General features: G+C 31.4%; 3 protein-coding genes across 3 annotated transcripts in view; 2 read left to right on the top strand and 1 right to left on the bottom strand.

Moving 5' to 3' along the window:
- LOC146528613 (uncharacterized) overlaps positions 1–11,739 on the top strand; it is a 35,567-nt gene extending 23,828 nt beyond the window's left edge. Inside the window, exons 2-4 of the mRNA XM_085203046.1 lie at positions 8,568–8,681; positions 9,352–9,528; positions 10,002–11,739. Coding sequence (XP_085059172.1) covers positions 8,568–8,681; positions 9,352–9,528; positions 10,002–11,201 — 1,491 coding nt within the window. The 3' untranslated portion in view covers positions 11,202–11,739. The remainder of the gene's footprint in view (positions 1–8,567; positions 8,682–9,351; positions 9,529–10,001) is intronic.
- Positions 11,740–13,691: 1,952 nt separating this feature from the next.
- Positions 13,692–16,254, top strand: LOC146528612 (uncharacterized). The gene is made up of 2 exons (XM_085203436.1): positions 13,692–15,734; positions 16,042–16,254. The coding sequence occupies exon 1, from the start codon at positions 13,736–13,738 to the stop codon at positions 15,695–15,697; it is 1,962 nt and encodes a 653-aa protein (XP_085059562.1). The 5' UTR covers positions 13,692–13,735; the 3' UTR covers positions 15,698–15,734; positions 16,042–16,254.
- Positions 16,255–17,543: 1,289 nt separating this feature from the next.
- On the bottom strand, positions 17,544–26,238 carry LOC146528611 (uncharacterized). Its single transcript, XM_085203467.1, has 6 exons — positions 26,145–26,238; positions 19,997–20,118; positions 19,339–19,462; positions 18,641–18,751; positions 18,073–18,324; positions 17,544–17,920 (listed from the first exon to the last, which is right to left on the bottom strand). Exons 1-6 carry the CDS (start codon positions 26,163–26,165, stop codon positions 17,609–17,611), a joined length of 942 nt encoding a protein of 313 aa, XP_085059593.1. The 5' UTR covers positions 26,166–26,238; the 3' UTR covers positions 17,544–17,608.
- Between the last annotated feature and the right edge of the window lie 329 nt (positions 26,239–26,567).

Below are 26,567 nucleotides of genomic sequence, written 5' to 3'. Positions count from 1 at the left end.
TGTCTTACTATTAATTATAGCTCCACGAAAGTAGGCTCAGGATTGCTCTAAGATTGACGTTATGATAAGCAAACGATGTTGCCACTCCGCCGCGATGTGATGAAAAAATATTATATTGCATAAATTATATATAAATGCATGTAAGGATATTGTTAGCTTGTTATAATACTATATTTATTAACAGATAAAATAAATAAATATACCTATTCAATCCTTTTATTACTTTTTGGAACCTATATCATAAAAATGAAAACTCATTATCTTTAAGATTTATTTATATATATATTTTTTTCGTATTTTCAGATTTTATGAGCCATATAATTTATTATCCATATCTCGACTATTTTAGGAGCTAAAACTCAACTATAGGTCAAAACGCTACCGAATGCACTGTAGAATTAATAGAAAATTATATTTAAAAAATATTACGATAAACTATATTATAATAATAAAGAATGAAATTATAATAACTAATAAAAAATCTGAATTCAGTATCGATTGTCATAATCTTTCAAGGATGGAGTGATGAAAACGACTAAAAATTTCTACGGTCCTTATAATTTTATTATAACTTGTAATTTCATCGTAATAAGCGCAAACTTATTTATACACTAACTTAGTTATGCTCTACTAAATATTCGTATTTACTAATTTTTAACGTTTAAGGTTACTACCCAAATATGTGCAAAGATCGAGGCAAATATGTTCATACGAACGTCTTTAGAATTTTCCATATCGTTACACTTCGGAGGAAGTTTCGAAATCTGTACGTGGAATGCTCTTAAAATGTAAACTTTTTTTATTAAAACTTAAATTTATTGATAGCTTCGTTGAAATACCTGTTTGTAGCTTAAATGCTATATAAATACTCAAGTGGTTTGTATTATTATTTCTATTATAATGGTGAACGGTGAACTCTATTTAAATATGTCGTGCGTCATTTTCTTTATTCTTATGAAAAAAAGTTGATTGCAAATAATTCAAATGCTCCTTGAGTGGGAAACGAACCCAGAATCATCAAACTTGCTTTTAGAAAGAAATATATATATGTAAAATGTAAATACTGTCATTTTCATCTAGTTAGGAAAAACGAGTACTTTAACAGAAAATACAATAGCTACTATTTGTATGATTTAATCGGGTAGACGATCACTTATAATATCTTGTTTATGTTTATAATATCTTGTTACGTTCATATGTATAGTATAATATATTATATATGTAAAATTTATTATATTTTGAATTTTTATTCATAGAGCTGCCATTCCTTTAGGCTGTTTTTTAAATTTGTACACATACTCGTATGTAATTACTATGTCGAACACCTGTTTGCTCTTGACACACTTTAAGTGTATCAAATACATCGATTTTATAACAATCGATTAGAATTTATGGTCTTTGCGTAACAATATGTTTAATGTTAAAATTGACCTTTACTCGCTTAAAATCATTAATTTGATAATTGAATGATAAAACATTTAATACTAGTGTTTAAGACGCGATGTATTTCTTTTTTTAAATATATTTTGTTTTCTCGTTGTCCAATGGGATTCTTACGGGTTCAATTCCCACTTTGGGTAATGATAAAATTTTAAATTATTTTCATTTTGCTCTGGTAGACAAAACGGCGTTGACTTACACCACTTAACATGCAATTCTCGAAAATTCGGCGGAAAGTGGCTTAACAGGTTCTCCCTATCCTGCTATGTGGGAATCTATTTTTTTTTTTGGTATTTCTATTACTACAATGTATTATGTTAAAAACATAATAACAAAAACGTTCATTATTATTATAGTTTCCATAAAAATTTAACCACAGCCTTAGAAAACCGCCAAATCGATTCGCATGAGCATCGCATTACAGATAGAAAACCGACCTAAGGTTAGTGTTTGATATCGTGTGAAATGCCGTCGGACGACATTATTGAATCGGAGCTAAGGACGAATGCCTTTCTCGTAATTCTAGGTAACGTAGGCAATATGACCTCTTCGAGTGGTCAAAATTATTTTAAGTTAATTTCATGTTTTCTGAGAATTAATGAAAATTTTAAATTAGTATTTATATGAATGGTGTTTTTAAAAAACCGCGACCGTCGTGTAGCAGGGGCAAGAACGTGTAACGTGACGATTGTGGGTCCGAACCCAACTCGAGGGAATAAATAATTATTTACTGATATTTTTATTTTTTCCTCTGATACCAAGGTAAAAGCGCTACATTGGGTTACGCCACTCGACTCGAAAAAATCGGTGGAAAATGGGGAACGAGGTCTCTTAGCCCTGGATTCCTTCTGTCTACCCTTTTATAATACATATAAGACAAAGGGTACAAGGGATAAGGGTAGTGGAACTAAATGCCAAGCTTCGCTCTTAATAAAGGAAATAAGTGAAATACTTGAAATATCATCATTTCTGTGAATTTCCTTTTCTTTATGATACTATTAATATCAATTTATATATTACCAATCCCTTAAATCCCTCTCAACCCCTTATTAGAGATCGAACCCACAACTAAAGTACTTACAGATATTGCCGAAATGCGCTACAATGGACTCAAATTTTTCATCACATATATACAACATTCTTACTAATTTAACAAAAATGTCAATAATAAAATAACAAATACATTCTAATATCGACACCAGTTACATAAGGTTAGGCAAGATAAAAAACAACAGAATAATTTTATTTGGTACCGATATTGAATCAATATTGTTTATTCATGTTATTTGCATGGCAAACACGTTTGCACTTTCGATCTCTTGAGCAACGGTACTAGTATTTTTAGTTTTACTGATTTCTCGTATTTAAAGACACTCTGTTCTCCATTTTACAAATACTTTTGTAAAATGTATGATATATGATGAGTAGCGGAACTCAATAAGCAATGTCACCTAATTGAGATCGGGCTTTATTTTTCCAGCTCCGAGCCAGATCGTAATCACTTATCATTAAAAAATAAACATTCATAGTTTAAAATATTTCAAAAAACCCAAAAAAGACCAGTAGGAAATATATATATTTCAAAAAAATATACTTTGACTTTTAACACAATTTTTCAGCCTTTCTTTTTGCTCTAATATAGAGAAATCAAATCTAGTATGATAGAAATCACCATGTCATAATAATTTTTATAGCTCGTGTGATAGGAATTTTGATTACGATGTCAACATCTCATATATTAATGGTTTAGGTCAAAGTCAGATTACATATTATATAATTAACCTACGTGTTTTTACTGTCAATCAATTTATATAGTTCATTTGTAAATTTAAATAATGATAATGTTCATTATGAAAGAATTTAAATAAAAATTAGTTTAAATACAACTTTTAAGAAAAAAAAAATATTAATATGTATAATATATGTATAATGTTTCATCCCAACAGCCGTATTTGTTACATATCCTGGCATATTGCTAGGTAGGCAGGAAGCCATTCATATTCGTACATATTATCGGTCAATACGTATTATCTAGAGAGAGAAAAATGGAGATGAGAAAGGAAAATGGATTATCTTGACACTAGGTTCACCTACCCCGCTATCTCCACCATCTCTACAAAGCTGAAAGAAGAATACGATGTGTATTAACTTAAAAGCTTATTTGCCTTAGACTAACGATTTTTGTCACAGTAATGGTGCAATAATTACAGTTATATGCGAATTTGGACAGAAAAGAGTAATAAAAATGTGAAAATGTTATATTATCATTAGTGTAAAATTCTCAATTTATGTTGAAACACGTAACAATACGACATAAAGAGCTTTCACAATGATTCTAACGCGTTGATTGTTTTAACTGTCATTGTATAACCAGCCTAATGTAATGGTTGTGTAGGGTACTTATCGCCTACGTTAAAGTAAATAGTGGAAAGAATTTTGAATATTGTGTGTATAATTTGCCTTTTGAATTAAATATTTTCATTATTTATCATTTTTTTTAATAAATATATGTGACCCTTTTGCAAGAATGGCAATTTGCAAAAAAAAATTGTCAAATACATTATTTTTAATCTAATTAAATCTTAAGAACGCCATAGGTGTTCCCATTAGTGGGATTTAAATATATAAAGTGCCAACTGCGACACTGTGGTGACAATTTATAGTAAAATTGTAAATATTTTCAGTAAATTGTATACATAAATGCAAAAGTAATGTATATTTTATCTGTATGTAACATATATATGACTTTTTATTCTTTTTTGAAAAATTAACACCTTCTGTATTAATATATACATCGGAAAATAGAAACGAATTAGATTGGAAATCTATACTTTTGAGCAACTTTGCCAGTCGAGACTGGTGTTCTAATCACGCCTACTAGTAATGTAACGCAAAGCGAACCAGTTACGCAAATTATTTTTTTGCCGGACTGTCTCACTTTTCCTCGAGGCATGGTCGCCTTACTATTATGTCATAAAATAAGTAGGGCGGTATGCGAGCGTATTTTGTAATTATATCATAAATTTATTAATTTGTGCATTATTTTTTTAAAATACAATAGAAATAGAAATTATGTATTTTAAAATTTAGTGTATAAAAATTATCAATTCACCTAAGTACATATAAATGAACACAAAAAGACTGAATATTTTTCCACATTGCTAGCAAAAACGTGTAAATATTTATAAATATAAAATATTATTATTAATTTTATTTAAACATAAACAACAATAGGCCATTTTGGTGCACACTATAGCACATTAAAGTTCTCTTATATTATAAAAAAAACAGACAAACGGCTAATAAATGCTTAAACTTTTTCGCATATAAAACCTTAATTGGGTACTAACTGAAATCTTAAAGCCAAAACTTACAACACAGCCTTTCGCAAATATTATAATGAGAATATTCCCAAGACGAATTTAAAATAAACAATAAATATAATTATATACTACATTTATGGAGTATAAATTAATGACGTTCCATAACACAATAGAATTAGTTTATAATCTATATTAAAATGGCATCTAGATAATGATCATTAAAAATATATCTAATGATAATGATAAAATGTTTGGCAAATTCAATTATAAAGTATACAATAGTAATATCTCACGAATAAATGACATGTTATAGTGAATTATAATAACGATAATAATAGGTTCAAAAGTTGACTTTGACGAATAATTATATTTGTAAATAGCTCTTTCCTGCGGATTCGCCACTATGATAGAATGGATATATAGTGATATAGTATATCTGTAATATAATATACTCTTCTGTTCTTAGTTTATGGCGTTTCGAGTGTGCCAGTTGAGCACAAATCACTTCACTATAAAATAATACATTCTAGGCGTCCTAGGTAGCTTCGCAAGTACAGGGTGTAACATTAAAATATTATAGCCTATAGACTTAAAAGCCGATAAATGGACTATTCAAGACCAAAGTATTTTTTCAATTTGAACCAGTAGTTCTTGAGATTACCGTATTCTACTAATTAAAACTTTTAGCTTTATGATATTAAATATAGATAGGTATTGTATGTGTATCATGAGGATGTGTGAAAAAACAAAAGTTCATTAGTTTCATTAATTACATGCAAATGTGGTCATTAATTCAATTTACAAACACCCAAGAGAAATTTTTAAGCTTATTTAGTTATTCTGTAAATATTTAATATGATAATTTAGAATTTTTAACAAATTATCTACATAAAATTGGTTATAAAAATATATTAAAAATATATTGGCAAATATTATTATTGATTTTATAATTTTAGAAAGCTCTTAAATTCATGAAATGATTTCTTAAAATAAACTATACACTTGCTCGTTTCTAATATAGTCTATTACGATTTTCTTTTCTACTTCAGACTTTATTCCGCAGACCAGAGTAGATAGAACTCAGTGTTAAGACACTCTTTTCTTTACTTTCTGCCTGAAGTCGCAAATAACGTGTTCGTGAAGATTAGATCGAACGTAAAACTATCGTGCTTACATTCAGACGCTGTTTCACTGAGCATCGCTGGCCTCTATTAGAAATCGTTAAATTATAGGTAATTGACCAGCAGATTTAGCCCTGACCTTTTCTTGACGCTAAGATATAAATAAATTATACAACATAATTATAACGGAACACCTTGCAAATACATAAAACTTCCTGTTTTGGTAATTTTTTATTGATACATCAAAATATTTATGTTGAAAAATAGTTTTTTAATTTTAATATTCATTTCATTCATTCATGTTAATATTCTCCTTAAAAAGACACTAATTTATACCGTTATCTACATATCTTTAAAACAAAATTATTTTAACTTTTAGGAATCTAAAAATACATTTCAAATAACAGGACGTTTCAAAAACTTTAGTTTTCGTATTCACAATTAGGATTAGGAGTTTCATTTACAATTTTAAAAGTATCATAAACCAACTTAGCAATTTACATACATATATATATATATATATATATATATATATATATATAGCTTTAGATACTGTTCAACTGTCACGATCGAACCACATAAATATTTATAATATTTTAAAATTACTATAATGAAATTGAGGCACATTTAATACTTAACATTTTATTGACTTCTGATATTTATATCTTTCGGTAAAGTAGTTCTGCTTTCACTGGCATTTCAATATTTTTGAAAGTTTTTTTAGCGAATATACATGATATTTTTTTTTATTTTAGCCACAATTATTTTATAAGTATTTACACTTATTATTTAAGATAATACAGATGAGACGTAGATTTACTTACTGTAAGCGCGACAGATTGTGGGTTCGATTCTCACTCAAGAAAATGAATTCGCTCTGGTGTCGAGACAAAGCGCTGCGTTGAGTGCCGCCACTCAAGACGCTTCTACATAATTCAGTGGAAAAACGGGGGACGAAATATCTTAACACTACGAATTTTTTTAAGAAAATTGCGTAAATCGATTAGACATTAGGAAAAAAATATTGGAAAGAAACTAGTAAATCAACACGACAAGTGGTTACCCAATAACGGCCTTTAGTCCAATTAAAGACTAGAAGCTATATTTCATATAAGATATCGAGTTATATGCGTAATCTAATGAGGCGTATTTATGGCCTAGTTAGTTAGAATTACAATACTTTCATATGTTTTGGTTTGATCATTCGATATCTCACTTATAAGTACTTATAGATTGGTCCTTGGACTTTTTATTACTCGATGGTTGTTTATTAGCTGTTTTCAAGCTGGGAAGGGCTATAAATTGTTCATTATAATTAAAATATTATTAAGTCGTTTATAATAAAATGGATGTACATACTAAACCAAAACAATTTTAAAAAAATATTATAATAAAATATTTAATTACGTAAATATTATATTTAGATTTAGATTGCGTAAAATCAGGATCATTTTCCACTTCGAATGGTCCTAATTGTATGCATAATTATGCTACAGTGGCATCGTTATGTAAATTATGGCTTATTTTAAATATTAACAATTTATGTTACGCAATTATTGAATCAAATGATTGCGATCATTAAGTTGTGAAACTCCAGTTGTGAAAAATCTTGAAAATCACTTCTTGGCACATTTCGATTTATAGAAGAAATATAACACTAATCGTAAAGTTTTCAGGTATTTTTATTTATTTTCTGATAAAAAAAATCATAACAAAACGAAACTATGCAGTGTTTGGTATTATTGTTCAGTAACCAACTGAAGTAGAAGGTAGCATGAATAATTTATAACGGGATCAATAATGTTATAGCTTACCTATTTTTATACTTTAATTTATTGTATTACTAGCGGCCCGCCCGCGGCTTCGCGTGCGTGAATTGCGTTATTATTAATTTCTGTCTCCATGAGTACCTACGTCCTATAAGTGACGTCCATGCAAAATTTGAGACTCCTAGCATTTATAGTAACGAAGTTTCATACAAACTTTCAACCCCAAAAACAACCCCTTAGAAGTTGAATATTGCAAATTCCCGTCTTAACGAGCACCTACGTCCTATAAATAACTCCTATGCAAAATTTGAGTTTCCTAGCACAGTTTAGTAGTAGTTTCTGAGTGAGTGACCTTTCAATTTTATATATATAGATTCATTTGAAATCATTCATAGACTGTGTTTCGAACTCATCGCAGTCTTTTGTTTACACAAAAATATCATTAAACTTTCTACATACGTTCATAATGTTATAAATTTTACTGCTCTCGTGCGTAGCTTGTAACACTTGTTTATAAAAAATAAAACATATTTAATTTCCTTGAGTTCATTTAATAAAGTTCAAGAGCTTCAGCGGCTCTAGAAATAAACTTACAATACACTATAACAAAATATTTTCTTTTTATTCTTGTCTTTTTAATTTCATTATCAAGTATAACTCGTTTTAAAAAAAAAACTTAAAAATAAAAAGTTATTAATTCATATATAAATTTAGATATCGTTAAAACTTATACGGGAATTGTTAGAAATAAGTATAAATTAAAAGAAAATATATGTGCCCTAGTTGAAGTGATTCAAAAATCACTTTAAATATAATAGTAATAACATATAGTATAATATAAAGTAACTTAATAATTCTTTTTACTTGGAAAATTGTGATAATTTTTAACGTAAAAATATATATTAATTTTCTAGGTGCTATGTCTGGTGCTTGCGACGGGGATGGCGGCGGGTGCGCGACACCGACCCAGATATCAACAGCCCGTAGAATATGACTACGAGCCTCAAGCCCAGGAACGCGGAGAACGGGTTAGCAATTTTTTTATATTTTTTTTGCAACCGAGAGGCACAGAGTAGAGAGTCAAGACACTAACTGTCACTCTGTCTCGGCTTTACGGCTTTAAAGGTGTAGGTTGGGTATGCCCAAATTCAAGGTATTACGGCATGTTGAATGGCGAAACTTCACGCTGTCCTAGAAATGGAAATAATTCTGTAATCACTCCCTCATGTGATCTTCACTCGTTGTGTGGTCACATGCCGAAAACCATCACACTGTGCATGGTGCCGATGGTAGTTTTTTTACGTTATTTTTTTTTCATATCAAACTACTTGTAATAATGGTGATTCTAAAAAATAAATGTTATAGTGAAAAAATTGCAGCAAATTAATAACACTCTAATCTCATAATAGAGTCTGGAATTGAAATTTGAAAAAACAACAAAGGTCAATTATTTATGGACATTTATTATATTCAATTTCACGCCTTTTGCCAAATAAACTTTGTGTGTTCAGAGAACTGAATAGGTACAGAACGTGCGAGATAAATGATCCATTTTAATTTTTTACTATAGTTACTATAATAATAAATAATTGAATTACTTTATTGGTCGTTTGCAAAGTATTATATAAAAGTAAAATTAACACAATAGTACATAAATTTACAAAATAAACTTAACTGAGGAAAACATTTAATTTCCAGGTTGTATTAGTTGCCCAGGATGCATATGATGGTCTATACCAAGCCCAAGATCGTGCAGATGAAGATTACGAACCAAGAGCATTGGTCAGAGCACCTGCACAAAGACACAAGCAGTCTCAATTACAACAAGAAGGACCTAAGCAGCCTCCAGTGCAGACTATCAGGAATTACAATAAGGTAAAACTGACGATGAAACATATTACAAATTTTAACCAATAATCTCCCTATAAATAACACAATAATGTCCAATGAGCTATAATTTCCTCCTGGACCTCCTGGACGCCAAAGGATGTCTGGCTGGATGTCGTGATGCAGGACATGAGAGCCAATGGTCTAACCACCGAGGACGCAAAAGACCGTGCAAAGTGGAGTAGGTTGAGTAGGAGGGCAGACCCTGGCAATAGCCGGGATTAATGCCAGGAGGAAGAAGAAGAAGAAGAAGAGCTATAATTTCTCTTTTTTGTTGAATATGTTTTTAGTTAGTTTTCTACATATCAATTATTGAATTAAATTATATTTATTAGATAAAATGTTAATGAACTTTAAGAAACTTGACTAATATGAAAAATTCTGATGCAAGGAGTCTTGGGTCAATTTTAAATAACAAAAATAATATTCCTTAAGTTAATTATTTTGTATATGAATTTCAGGTGAACGATGATGGTAGCTTTACGTTTGGCTACGAAGCTGCTGATGGATCCTTCAAAGAAGAAACTAGAGGCACTGACTGCGTAGTTCGTGGAAAATATGGCTACATTGACCCTGATGGTAACAAAAGAGAATTTACTTACGTATCTGGTAACCCTTGTGATCCAAACAAACCAAATGAAGACGAAGAACAAGAAGCACCAGGGCCAGAATCTGCAGAGAGAGACGACCCTGAACCCAATTATCCGAGCAGACCTGTCTTAAGGCCGACAACAGCCCGACCAGCGACTACTTACTTCCAAAACGACTTTAGAGATGCTGATGAAGAACCTGAAGAAGAGCCTCTTCAAAACATACGGCCACGAATTGTTCAACGTCCACAACCCGTGAGACCAGCTCCTCGACCGGCTTACCAAGCTCAACAAATCGCAATTACTCCTCGTCCAGTACCTATCACTACTGCCAGAGCCTTACCTCCAGCAACTACATTTAGGCCACAATTAGTCCAAGTAACACCTAAGCCCCAAATTCAGTATAGTCCTGAGCCTGAATACTCTCCTGCCCCAACACCATCTGCTATTCTCTCATCTGCTAGGCCAGGTCAAATTGATTTCGCTGCTGAATTTGCTAAATTCCATCGTGATAGTCAAGGACCTAGCACACCTTCATCGTTGGGTGCCTCCGCAAAAGCTACTGCTGCTTCTCCATCTGGTAATCCATTATACTCGACTGAATTAATATTTGATCCATCCAGTGGTCAATATAATACTCAACTCTTCCAAAGCTTACCGCAAACTAAAGGAGAATTGAACCTTAACCAGCGACTTCAACCGTTCGTTGCTCAACAACAACAACAGAGGCCGTTCATACCATCTCCTCAAATCCCATCAAACCCACAAGTATACAGACAACCTGTCGCTCAACCAAATGCACAAGAAGCTTACCAGAGACAGCAATCAGAAGCTCAGTTCCAGAGCTCCCAGCAGTTATTTGCTCAACAGCAACAAATTCAACAAAGTCAATTGCAAAGAGATAGAGCAGCAGCAAGAGCTCAGGCACAAAGACTTGCTATTTCTCAGGCTCAGGCACAGCCTCCACAACGTCAAGCCCAGTCACCTCAATACTACTATGTACCACGAGGAGAAAATCCTTCTTCAGGTCAAATTGATGCGTTTTTGAGAGGTCACGGCATTCAGCTTTAGATGAATTTTTGAATGAGTATCGATCGAGTTCGAAGAGCCATAGTACAAGTCATACACCGGTCGATAACAAAGTGAATCTAGTTAGGACAGTGGCGTGTAGTGGCCGCGAGTGTACATAATGCTGTGTCTCAGTACCTTAGTTAGACTTGGTTAAGCGGAAATGACTCAACTAATAATAGAATCGAAAATAAACTCACTGTCCTATACATATCTCCTATTTGAATTTCGACTGCATTCACTTGAATTATTGTATGAGAATAAACTTTAGTGAATAAATTTAATATATAAAAACAGATTAAAAAAATATTTAAAAGTAAACTAATTAATTGATTTACAATAAATTATGACACATAATGTCAAAGGCTTCTAAAATAGGCTAACGATAGGAGTCCTTTCCGCTTAGCTACTTCTAGTTATTAGTGTTAAGGTTTAATTATAAATAACCACTTTCCTACACGTTCCATATGCGAACGATGTAATATCGAAATACCAATTTTGTACTATTTTGTTTTATAATAAATTATATTTTTATTAATTATTTTTAGTATATTATTATTTCCAATGTCCAGTTTTAGATATGAGTTTAATTATTAATTTCAAAACTTAAAATGTTTGCCGTCGTAATGCCGTCGTGGCGCAGCGGCACAAGCAGTTGTTCGCTCTGGTGTCAAGGCAAAGCGCATCGTTGAGTTCTGCCATTCAACACGCAATGCTTCCAGAATTCGGCAGAAAGTGGAGAACGGAGTGTCTTAGCACTAGGTTCCCTCTGCCTACCTGCCCGCCTGTGTGCAGGATACAGTGTGACGCTAAAAATATATATATTTTTAATTAAAATATTTACGGCTTGAAAATATATCAATATAACTCAGTTACACCATTCATAAATATATTTAATCAAAATTATTCAATAAAAATAACGAAAATAATATCTTTTTCACTATACAAACAAACTAAATGACTTCTGACCCTTACAGACACGATATATCCTATTTGAATATTAATATACAAAATATGAATGTAAATTACCAACAACCATATAAAAACTTAATCGAAAATTTAAACTTAAATTTCACATGCAGTAATAATAAATACTTGAGTATATTAGCTATGTAATTTGTAATACTTAGTCACGAAGAATGCGGAAGAATGCAACTTGTGCTATACTGTACTTATACTTAGTATAGTTTCTAGGCCGCGTCCCATTAAGTAACGTGTAAATGATTCAATAAAGACATGTTATCATTTTGTTTTGTATTGACACAACTATTACTTTTTTTCACTGTCTTAAAACAAATTGGGTTGAAACCCACCACGCACGCGACGCTCCGCCACAAAACATGCAATGCCTCAAGTATTCGGCGAAAAGTTGAGAACAAAGCGTCGTAACTATAGATTCCCTCTGCCTACATGCTGAGTGCGGGATACAGCGTGAAGCTGAAGTGAATTAAACAGTAATGATAAAGATATGGAAAAAAAAATACTCGAATTGATAACCTCTTTCTCTTACAGAAGTAGGTTAAAAAGGGTACGGGGCAATGTCTGAAGAGTTCTCAGATATTGAACTACTCGTACTTATAGTGGCGGCCTCTACCTAAACAAACTGAAACCTCGTGATGTTTCGTGCTTTTAGTCATATACCATGAAATTATAAACTCACATACTATGTCCGTGTGAAATTATTTATTGTCACAAATAAAACTAAGCTTTAGCGAAAGATGGCGTTTATTTAACGTTATAATTTAACAGAAAATTAAATTAACTTTAATATTCACATTTACTATAAAAGTTATCTTTGGCTTATTATAATTAGTAGATTTAGTTTAGGGTTGACAAGCATCAATGAAAATAATTTACTACTACGGGAGTTATATTTTATGCCCGCACGCTCTATCTACCCAGCAAAGTTAGATAGTGGGAGATGAATGCATATTTTTTATCTCCACTTAATAATATAGACCATTGACGAGCTCATTTTACTGAACTGAATTTCCTTCCTTCTAGCCAACGTTAAAATAGATTCCTTGTTTTCATTTAATGCAAATTTTAGAGAAAATTAACATAATTAAATTTTCTTTTAAAGATTAATTGCATTGCTTAAACACAGCTATTCTCTTTGTCTATTTGAGACAGGTAAGAGGAACCTTGAGTACAAATTCACTTTTGGATCACCTAAATTAAAGCTGACATTGGATAACCGCATGAGAAATTTCATAACAAAGCATACAAAACAATTTGATGTATAAACATGGATAAGAGATGAAATATTGTATTCCATCTTCTCGATTAGTAATACGGAATTTTAATAACGTTCACGACTTACGCATATTCGAATGGATAATTAAACAATTGGGATACGACGCAAGTAGATGCATAGAAAAAGATTTTCCGTTTCAGATAATAAAGTGACAACAATGGTGGCGTTTGCGTAAGATATTCGCACGCTAGGGAGACAAGTGGGGCGATATTTTATATAGGAGGGTGATAACCGCGCGCCCGTTTGAGTGTCGTCATGTGGCTGCCGCCTTTCCGTCGAGATGAACCTCATCATACTCCTGGCGTGCTTCATCAGCGTAACAGCTACCAATTCTACCGAAAACATAACAACAACCGAAGCTTCTTCTAATGCAACCCAAGAAATTCTGAAAGCCAGTGAAACAGGTGACCCGACTAAAGTGGAAATAGTGAAACAGATACGAAGATTAAATGAAGATGGATCATACACGATTGGTTATGAAGCAAATGATGGTACATTTAAAATTGAAAGTAGAGACGTGTTGGGCAACGTAAAAGGAACTTTTGGTTATATTGCGGATGATGGTGAAATTAAACGTGTGACATATTCTTCTTCGGGTGATAGTACCCCGGTGCCAGTGACAACAAGTACAACACCGAGCACGCCAAATGTGATCGTGAGAGTAAATAAAACTGTGTCGTCAACAACTCGAAGACCTCTCGCAACCGTTGTTTATCCAACGCGAGGTAGTGCTACCACTAGAGGAACCGTTATACAGGCTATACCAAGGAGACGAGTAACTAGTTCTACGCGAGCATCTGCAACAGAAATGACGACTGAAAAAGAAAAACATGAAGAAACTACAGCTAACATTATGAATCTATATAGAAAAGATGACATAGTCAAAACTAGAACACAACTAACGAAACCAGTCCCAGTAACAGTTAAAGATGATTTAATTACTAAACAAACTACAACAGCATCAACTCAAACATTGAAACCAGTATATGAGCAAGTAACTGAAAAAGAACCTGATTTAAGTAAGTCTAATGCTATTCGACGTCAGCTATCAGGAACAAGCTCTAATCATCACATGATGAATCTACAACAGTCCATGGGAGATGACTCGACTGACGTGTATGGGGGTCATTTATCTCATGGAACCCTAAGACCTTTATTCACTACAACTACCGTACGTCCTAGGCTTGTCCCCCTCCAATCATTGGCATCAGCCAGGCAAGCAATACAACAACAGTATCAAGACACACAATTAGACGATCAAGAAACTACACTAGAAGCTAGCACTGGTCGTATTTTTGATCATCAAAACGTAGCAACACCTACACCAGTACCTGTGATCCATATACCTGTGCAGAGGCCGATTGAAGAAAGGATTTATCAGCAACCTATATATCGTCGACCATCAGCAGTGCACTTCCGAACCCAGGAATATCTAAGAGATAATCCAGGATCAGCTATTCCAATCGGTAATCAGCGGCCCTTTCTCCAATATGAATACGAGGACAAAGTATTGGACGATCAGTATGTGAAAGAACCGCCACAACCGAAAGCTCCAGCTCAAAATCAAGCCTCTGTTCAATATGAAGCACGACCTCTAACAAGAATTGTCCCAATACCAGTGGATGAACGTGGCATACCTATTCAAGGATACGAACCAAGGTTTGTAAGTCCATATAGATCACAGCCCCTATTTCAGAGATATGACCCTGTAAGTGAAATGAATTCTATATCAGCTCCAGTGAGTACTCGTGATTTCAAGCGCTTACTTCATATCCTTATATTAAGGCAGAATCGTTTGCAAGCTATAATGGATCAGATAATGCCTGGTCCTCCGTATCAACACCTGATGTACAGACACGATGACTATCAGCAGCCGCGTCGTTACGACGATGAACGATATGACTACAGGTACGAACCACAATACAGGCAAGAAGTATACTCTAACCAATTACCATACGATAATCGATATGAGAGTCAGCGGTACATCCCTCGTAGACGGTACTCAAGGCCGTATGATTCTCAAACAGCGGCTTCAAATCACATCGATGAACCACCAGAGTATTTACCGGTGGAAGTTAGAGAAGCTTTGCTATTAAAAATGTTACTTTTAGCGATCAGTCCCGATTTCATGCCCACCACACCTCCCGCCACCGAGCTGACCACGGCTGCACCACGAAAACAGGTGAGAAACGTCCAAATACTTGGCGAAGAAGGATCTAATACGAAAAATCAGAGGCACTGATATAAAGATGTGATTTAACAAGACTACATACATAAAGGTATTATAAAATTTTACTTAGAGTATAATTTTCTATTATAAGTTTTTTTATCCCAAAATGTGAATATTATGTATTATATTGTAGATAAATTTTTTTTTTATTAATTATGGCTATTCATTTTGTCTTCAAAATTCTAAACTTTATAATAATCCAAATCAAATAAATGAAAAGTAAACAGTAAATTTGTCAAAGTAACTACAAATAATAATCTATTTTACACGCATATGATTAATTTTGTAACTAAAAATACTTTAGAGTAGCAAATGAACGTGTGTAATAAAAACCACAAAACCTATTGTTTCAAAAGGTATGTCGCAGTCGCGCCTACACTCGTCTCACGCCGCAATATCCATATCACTTATCTAACTGGAACAGATTTGGAGGATAAAACTACTAAATTAAACTACTAAGAATTGCTTTTTTTTAATTACGATATTGAATTATTATATAATATACATCTAACGAATTTTTGAAAAGAAAATATATTTTTTATTACTAATAAAAAATAATTTTACACTTATATTATTATTTTCACTTTGAACAGAATATTTAAATATAGAATAATTTAGTTAATATTATTCTATATTTAAATATAGCTATGTACTTTTCTTAAAAAATACTTCCAAATGAAATTATTAATATATATCAAGCATAAAGCAATAAATTAATCTGCAATTCATTTAAATAATGGATTCATTTAAATATTTTGTAGGTATAATTTATTCTAGATATTAGCAGAACTTTTTGAACCACCATAGGAAAATGAGAATATTTTTTAAATATACACATTGTGCATTTAAACACATCTAAATTCCCAAGTAAGCCACGACGACGCGACGGCACCATGTAGAATTACTTTAAAATAGTAGAAATTCATTACTTTAAATATATCTCTCGCACAAATTAATTTAATGACATTATTTTGAAATGTTGATCAAAGTCAGGGCAAAAACATGTATGTCTAATACCATATATACAAACGCTTATGTCGTACATTACTCAACGTTATGAGAAAACTCCATACATGGTTTATTGTTCCTTTCGGTGCATGGGAATCGATCTCACGGCCTCGTGTTAATAACAATACAGCTTTGTAAATTGAGTAATTTTGTAATATGTTACATATATTACTATACTTTATTTGTGTTTCTTACTTGGCATTGATAAAAAAAGATTTAGATAAAATAGGTTACGTTCTGAAAAACTATTACGTTTATTTTTTTTTTAATAACAGCCGTTGATCTTATTTACCTGGACAATTACAGTTCTTTATTAGACATTCTATTCTCTCTCTCTCTTTTAGTTCTAGATCTTCATTTATTAGGTATCCGTCATTTTTACATTGACATATTATAATAATTGAAGATCTGGATCTGGATTCTTAATTTTTTTATAGAACTTATAATTATTTAAAAAAAAATTCTCAACTCAAACTTTTTTTAAGTACGTGATGGATTTTAACTTTAAAATCCGTAATCGCATAATGGAACTGTAATCAAGAAAAATATTTTTTCTCAATTTAAGATCCGTATGATCAGATTTTATTATATTTTATTTTTTGTTAATTCAAACCTCTCCATTGACGTGGAAAAACGTATCCCTCAAGGTAGTTAAACAAACTACCAATAAAATTATATTGTTTTACACAGAAACGATTTTTTAATATAAAAATTACCACGAGTGAAATTCGGTCTTGCAACCATCGCCTCTACGGTTAAGTACAGTACAGTACTTCTTAAATCTGCAGTAATAAAAAATTTTTAACAAATATTCCAAATAAAACTAAATATAAGTCATAAAACAAAAAAATAATTTAAAAAATTCGTTTAATTATAATACACTACATATTTACAAAATGTAATCAAATTATCGAACTAGTAGGATCCGAATGAGATATCGTGGAGTGGAGCGGATCCGCCTTGAGGCAGAGAGTACTCTTTGAGGAGTTGATCGAGCATTGAGAACGATTGACTCCTTTGATTTGCTTGTGGAAACCTTTGGGGAGCTGGGGCATTAAAGTCCTGGTTGAAATCAACTTGGGTCTGTTTAGGGCTGAAATGCTGGGGCTGTGGGGCAGGCCTGAAGTCCTGCTTCGGCCTGTATTGCTGTTGACGGGGCTGGGCTGGTTCTGGGTTGAAGAAATTGTCTTCTACTGGCGCTGGTGAAGCACCCGCGAAAAATGCAGGCTGTAAATTGATAAAAATGAATTTAAATAAATAGTTATTTCAGAGATTTAAGTGTTGTATTACTTTCCTTTAAAGATTCGATTCGAGGGAAGATTTTTCATAGAATATTTGATAAATTACTTTAATATTCCTGGATATAACTAATAAAGTACCTTAGGTGGAGCTGGGGCTTGTTGAGGGGCGGGCCTGTATTGCTGCTGAGGCTGAGGTGCAGGTCTATACTGCTGTTGGGGTTGCGGGGCAGGTCTATATTGTTGCTGGGGCTGTGGAGCGGGTCTGTATTGTTGCTGAGGCTGGGGAGCGCGATAGGCGGGCTGTGGGGTAGGACGAGGGCGCGGGGCTGGTGCAGGCTCTTCATAGTCGTAGTCGACTGATTGTTCACGGTATTGGGATCGGCCACCCTGCTGTTAATTGTATTTAAAATGTTATTAATATTTTGTTTTAATTATAGTGTTTAAATATATAAACTTAAAACATGTTAAGGTTGTTCAAAAATATAAATATGTTATTTAATTGGATCGAAATTATTTGAGTAAAGGAGTTAACGAGTCTTAAAAATACATTTACTGAAGTTATATAAAAATATATATTAATTAATTCTTAGGTTAAGCAGCTTGACTTCAATATTAGATAAAATACTATATTCCAAATAATAAAAAATAAATTGTATTGTGGGTTTAAATATGCTTGAATATTATCCATCAATAACAAATAACCGACCTTGTTTGGTTCCCGTGTGGACTCGTCAACTAATGTGGGGGGAGCGACAGTGATGCCTTCTCCAGCTGGCTGGAAACCATATTTATTTGCTCCATATTCGATAACTCGTACCTGAAATATTTACAAAATATACAAAACTATAATGTAGTAGAATATGTTACGCCTAGACAAACAAAATATTTGGCATCTATAAATTTATTATTGGTGAACTACAATATTCGAAAGATCAAATGAGTTCAAGTTTTACTAAGAAAAAATTATAATACGTTGATTTTCTCTTGAAAGTCGTGATCAGTCTTGGAGCAGGGACACAAAGTTTGACTATAAACGCGACTGGTTGCAGGTTCGGTCCCGACTCGAGGAAATGAAATATTTATTTAAATTTATATTTCCATTAACGGCCCACTCGCGGCTTCGTCCGCATGCTATCTATAATACTAGTATCTATTTGTAACTGCGCCATACGTAGTACAGTATGGATAAACATCGTGAAATGAAAAACAATCGTATGTAATGTTGACGTATCTTAATTATTGTTTTTAGGTGTGGGTTTGAAATATTTTTTCTTTATGATTGAAATAGTTTTATTATAATAACAGAAACAAAATTATTTTCTGAAATGTTAACACAAACTATATTTAACTTAGTATTTAATGAAGTATTATTATTATACTTCTTACTTCCATAATGAAACTAACCTTGCCAGTATCATCTCTGTATCCGTATTTTCCTTTGACTTCTCCAGAAGGAGATTTCGTCTCGATCTTGAAAGACCCATCGGCTGCCTCATATCCGTAGGTATATGAGCCATCTTCGTTGTGCCTGAAAATATATTTAGGAAACATATACAATAACAACATACCAGTTGCTGAACTTAACTAATTAATATTTGTTTACAAATATTGGTCAAGACGTGTGTCGTCCTCGCCAGAGCGTCCAGCCAGCCAACTAATTTTGAGCCCTTCATAACTCCTAAACCATTAGGCTCCAAGTCCAAGCCAAATATCAACCTTATAGACCAGTACAGGTAATAATATAATTAAGCCTGTACATAAAAAATTGTCGAGTGTAATTTAAACTTTCAATTTTACCGATTGACCCCCCATTATTTTGTCGGTGAAGTCGAGATCGAGAACGACGGATAACTTGGCGCTCATTTCACAAGTACTAATCATGTCAATAAAATTAATTAATTTTACTTTCTTAAAATTGTAGTGAAAATAGAAGGTGAAGGTTTGACCAATGTATTGTCAACAAATGTACGATACGCATCTTTTAACGATATCAAATGATATCTAATATATTAAAATTTTCTTGAATATTACTTAAAATATCTAATTAAATAAAAAAAAATACCTGTTAATCTGTTTAAGAATTGGCACGGGTGTCGACGTAACCTTCGGCTCCGAGGCGATGTACCGCGGCGCGCGCTCCTCCGCGTACTGCGCATGTGCGCACGCGCATAATGCCAGGATAGTCTGTAATGTATAATGAAAAATAAGTTTTATAAATAGTATTGTTTTCTATATTTTCAATTAAATTGACTCAATTAAAGATATTATTTTTCATCTACAACATGGCACATAACTTGTCTTAAGGAAAGAAAATAGTATTATTAAGTCATTTATTATAATAGATACTATAAAGGATTTAAGGTGAATATTATATTTTTTTCATCTTAATGGAAACAGAGATTATAAGTTAAATTAAAAAAGGTTTTCAGTAGACATCACTATCAATCATATTTTTTTATATAAAAAAAAATAATCGTATACGTAGCATATAATATATAGAACGTCGCTACGTATGTGATCTACTACAATATCATTTAATGTGTTGTCATTATAATTAAGCATTTACGTATAAACGGTCTTTCATTTCCGCACTTTGCTCAACTGAACCTGTAAATAGTGTTTCAAAAGGTATTTTAGTAGTTGAGAAACATTTTGCACGCACAATGAACACAATTTTACAAACATTATTAGACTATTGCTTTATATTTATTGCAGTTTATAATACTAGTGTTGTAGATTTGTTTTTATTTGCAGAAAATATGGTGGTCATCCGATGATTACTTCCATTTAGTGTTAATAAGCGATAAATAAGCTATTTTTCTACTGTATTTCTAAAAAATACTATAAATTTTATACTTTTTTATACAAAATTTCTCAATATGTTATTGATATAATAGGTTTAAAGGAGAGGAATTATTTGCTTAATTTATTATTTATATCTCGCAAGATTGAAATAGCAGCTTAAAGAAATACATTGCCAATAATTCAGTGTCATTGCAGTTGACAGAGGATTGTCGTTTAATTCCATTTACAACATAATCATTTCGTTATTACGCAATAATTTTAATAATAAATAAATAATTTCAATAAGAAAAATCTATGTCATATTAAAATATCTGTAAATACTGAGTACTTGACACATATATATAATAAATAAAAAATCGTGCAATACATGTTCTTTCAAGTATGTTTTTATAATTACTTTACTTACATTTTTTTGTTCTAAAATATGTAGTTCAATTTTACGTAACTGCGACCTTCACAGTCCACAGAAATTGCGAAAAAAATGTTGTCTACTAAAATACCATCGGCACGTGGTAATGAAATGCTTGAAGTTAAAAACTTAAGGCTATATTCCTACGTTTATGATGAAATTAAAATAAATTAAATAAAATTTTAAGTAATTAATAATTAATCTTATGATTATAACTATAATATTCTTGATTCAGTATATATCGTTTTATAGGTATCCAGTGATATATGTATAAAGTTAAGTATCTACCTAAGTACCAATAGAAGATGTTTTTAAAAAAATAAATTATTGTGAAAATCCTCCTCCTCCTGGCATTAATCCCGGCTTTGCCAGGGTCTGCCCTCGTACTCAACCTACTCCACTTTGCACGGTCTTTTGCGTGCATTATTATGAAAATAGAACAAATAAATACAAATTAAAAGATTCCTAATTTTATACTTGAAGAGAATTTTTATTTTATTAAGAAAATACTTACATGCTATACTACAAAATGTTTGCAAGGTGACAAGACTAATTTAATATTACGTAAGATATTTTTATAATAATGGGTTTTCTCATACGGGCAAGTATAAGCTAGGAAAATAGAAATAATTGGAATAAATATATGTATATTCCGCTTACAACTTGTGTCTTAATCCAAGTACTTAATAAGTCATGCATTGATGAATTTACGTGTCAAACTGTTTCTGTTCTAATTCACTATTTTGAATGAAATCATGCGAGTTACTAACATTTCTCAGTAAATTGGATATTTTGGATACCTATGGATTGTTTTTTAGTATATTTATGCTATTATTCTTTCTTACAAAGATAATATAGCTAATAATTGTCTAAGACTTGATTTTTCTGTTTAAACATTACTAAAGTCCAGTTCCAGGTATAATTATGTACATTACTTAGACTGTCAAGAACTCATAAATATAAAATTAAATAAGTCAACTATTAAAAAAAATATATATTTTTAGATCTAGATTCTCAAGTATAAAATCGATTCAATCAAAGTTCTTTGTGTGATATAATTTATACAAAGGGCGTCAAATCGGAAAGTAGACTCGTTAGAGGCCACGGCCCAGTTCAGCGGCCTCTCACCGGTGACCATAAATTCTCGTACGTCATAGACATACATTAAATTGTATAAGTATATAGCTTAATTTGTAATGTCTGAAATTGTCTCTGTCTATATTCTGAAAAGTAATATGTTAAGTTTAATGAAGTAAGTTTGCGTTCATATATATTTATAGTACATTTTAATAACTGTTTGTAAATAGATCTTACAAATTAGGAAGATTCGTAATTAATAAATTTATATTGAATTTCTAATTATTTTCCAATTGCTTCAATATTTAATATATAATTGTTTAAATATCATTCTCCGTATCACCCTATTTAAAAAAATCACAAAAATACAATACTATATGAAAACGTACGTCTACATTAACGTGTAAATTAACCAAAAATTAACCATATTATTTTCGAATAAGGAAATCGCTCATGTCCACATAACTCATGGAAACCCTACATATCTCATTACAGGTAGTGCAAGGTATGGAATTACAGTCGGGAACTGATACGCCCACAGAATAAAATATCGTTCTTCGAGCATTTCATACTGTTCACGTCATCTTTATTTGATATACAGTAAGAATATATAGTTATCGAAATTAGGTTAAAATACTCTTTTTCAATCTCCTTCTGATTTTATACGCAAAAGCGTATTAAATATTTGTGCTTGCAATGAAAAGTTAATATATATTGCTATTTTAAAACAGTTCCTTGTAAATCTTGTCTGTGTATTAAGCGCTCCAGCTCCTCACGGGATCCTATTCTTCCCAGCACAAATAATCACTTTCAATTAATTTTTGTATATTAATATTGATTTTGTTGTTTTCATACGAGATTTTGATCAAAAAAATAAAAAATAAAGCCACTGTAAAAATAATACAGAAACAGAAAAAGAAAAGTATCGCTATAGCTACTTTCAATTAATACTCAATGCAAAAACGGTTTATAAAAAAATTAAAAAAATATATCGAAAATTTATAAAATTTTAAATGTCAAATAGATATGAAGTATGACCAAATAATCTTAAAGTGTCGACAAAATGAAACAACTTACACTTGAAGCTAGTCAAGGATAACACGAATAAAACATTTCTGCATTGCACGAGACCATTACGTGAAAGGCACGTGTTTATCATACTTAATACGACTTTCTTACTCTACTTTATATGTTTTTAGCTATACACAGTAGGGTAGGCAGAGGGAATTTAGTGTTAAGACACTCTGCTTTACACGATTTCTGGATGAATGGAAACCGAAAATTTTTGCATGTAGAATATAAAGCTTTTTACAAAACTAGTACTAGAAGACTAGTACTTCTTAGACTTAGAAAACTAGTAACAGAAGGTGTGACTTTGGCCTACGTTCTGCAAAGCACAAAATCTAAATCTAGCAACAAAGCGGAGAAAATAATAATTAGTAACTAGAGTTTCTCCTGTTTGTTTCCTATTGAAAGAAATTGGAAATTCAAAAATGCATTACATTATTATTTATTTATATCTATATATTATTAAAAAAAATATGTGTTGCTTAAGATATTAATGTAGAAGAATAAAATTTGTTAAACGAACTTAATAGGTTTAAGGCACTTTTAAGTGAAGAAAGTCATACAATAAAGTCTCTCAATGCAGAACGAATTCTTGTTCCAAAATCTCCATAGAAAATAAGCCACTTGAGAACATTATATTCTACTTGGTCACGGTCTGGTTAAAATAAAGTAAGTAAAGATCGATTTCGGTGTGTGACCATAACTGGGAAATAGAGAGGGAAGTCGGGCATGTGTAAAGAATGTTCTTTGCTCCTAATTTTAATAGACATTAAATAACATTGAATTATTAGAAGTTTTAAAAATAACCAAAATCAAAAAATAAGTATATATACATATAATAAAATATATATGAAATTCCAATGTAATAAACACCTCACTATAATCGCTATTATGAGTTTGACAAGCTGTTTGTCTTGAACAAAAACTTGTTTATATTATGTTGGAGTTTATGAGCAAAACTGTAAATGTCACATTTAATAAATTTGTACGGGCTGGCATGTGATATAAGGCACATACAGCATGATAAGATTTTACTTTTTACTCACCAGATCAGGAAAATCAAAACAATTGAAATATAAACATTTCTCTAAGAGAGAATCGAACCATGATGATGGCTGCACATGATGGTTATCATCATGTGCAGCCAGACGCTGCAACGCTGAGTTACGATTATCTTTATAATATACGTAATTTTACATCATGATACGAATATTGAATTATTGTAACTAGACGACCTTGTCTTAGCGACACTTAAAAGTGTTTTAAGCAATATGTAATTAAAAAATATATTTTTATCGATTAATCAATCTAGTAATACGTTTATGTAATGTTACATAAATATTTCTTTAAATATCACAACAATGGCAACACTAATATACTTTCTATTTCCGTTTCACTACACCTTTCATAATATATATTTTTTTTAAATAATTGTATAAGTAAATTCTTCCTATATTATAAGTACTTGCGTATAAAACTATTAGCCAGGTTGTTAATAAAAATAATTTCATGGCGTAAATTGACATGTTAAAGGACCATTTCCCTTTTATATCCGGTTAACCTTCACTCGTACACGAAATAATTTTATATGCGTATTTTTTATTATCTGTCAAGTTAAAAAGTAAAATATATTAAATTTGACTTGCCCAAGAGAGCACCAGTTCAATTCCCATAAAGATTTTGACGTTTGTCGGAATTGAACCGGTGCTCTCTATGATTTGCTTGTATATAATTGTTTATTTTTTAATATTTCAAAAAAAAAAATATTAAAAAATATATATGTTTATAATAAGATATAATGCTTTTTTTTTAATAAAAATAGCAAAAATACACACTAATAAAAACGAATATAAAAGTGACAGCTAAATTTTACAGCACAGCACAAATTAATTTTCATATAACAAGTTACATACTATATGAGTATCATTATACACTTGTCAGTCTATTCGTCTTTCTGTTCGTTACATGTACCCACTATATAAACTATTTTGTTCAAATCTCTAACTTTCAGTTATTATTTAATTTATTAAACAATTTGAAACAATCTTATCACTGCGAACAAAGGCTTCACTTATCACGATTAATATTAAATGAAAGATACCGTGCTAGTAAATTGGTTGAGTTTATCTTTTTGGGCTATCTTTTTATTTTAGTCTTAGGGTTATTTATCCCACTCAAATAAAGTATTATAATGTAATTATATTAATATAATACAAAATATGATTGAAAATTAAATTGATATAAATAGCATAATGAAGAGTAAATTTAGGTTAACACTTAAGGTTACGAAATTTCTGAAAAAAAAATGTATTACAAATATTTAAATTTAAAATTACTTATTAATTTAAGTAATAATAAAATCAGTCGTGACGCAGGGGCACAAAGTGTGACGTAAATGCGACTGGTTGTGGATTCGATCCCAACTCGAGGAAAAGAAAAATTTACTTAAATTTGTATTTTCATTTCTTCGCACGGCGTTGAATTCCGCAACTCAACATGCAATGAATCCAGAATTCGGTGAAAAGTAGGAAACAAAATGTCTTAACATAAATGTCGTTCCCTCTACCTACCCTGCTGTGTGCGGGATTCAGCGTGGAGCGGATTTTAATATAATTTAATTTTTAATAATATAATATTAATTAAAAGTATCTGAAGTAAATACACAAATAATAATATAAACTAAAAACAACCTTGTACAAGCATAAAAAGAAGTCCTAAATGACACATAACGCAATTACTATTTGAAAAAAAAACAAATGAAATCAATCCCATCACTGTTACCTCTATTTTACACAAAAATTTCAATTTATCTATTTTACACAAAAAAAGAGTAAATTAAACAATAACGTACCAAGCTCACTAGCGCCGTCATGTTTTCAAGTCGGAGGCGCGGCGCGTGCGCAGGCCCCTTATATACCTTTCGGGCGGCCTTTCACTAATATAAAATTTTTTCAAGGGATGCTATTATAATCCTTTAATATCCTAGGATATCCGTCACATTTGTTATTTATAAGAAACTATGAATACTTGTACTGGATCTAAGCAGGAAAAGTTGCTCTTTCCCATTGAAATTTATTTACAATATTTAGAAAGATATTTTTAATTAAACGTCAAAATATTAGTATATAATTTTGGTAAAATGTATTTACTTGTTAACGGTAATTTAGCAAAAATGCAGGTTTAAACCATAACGTCTGCATTTCAAGGTGCAGGAAACTAGAATCGATAAATGTGCAATAGTAGTTTAAAAATAAACTTACTGAGGTTTTATTTT

This window comes from Heliconius melpomene, chromosome 19, assembly GCF_056956725.1.
Source record: "Heliconius melpomene rosina isolate 202511_hmr_F chromosome 19, ASM5695672v1, whole genome shotgun sequence".
NCBI classification, from domain to species: domain Eukaryota; kingdom Metazoa; phylum Arthropoda; class Insecta; order Lepidoptera; family Nymphalidae; genus Heliconius; species Heliconius melpomene.
The sequence above is the reverse complement of the archived record's forward strand: the minus strand, read 5'-3'. Positions and strand labels throughout refer to the sequence as shown.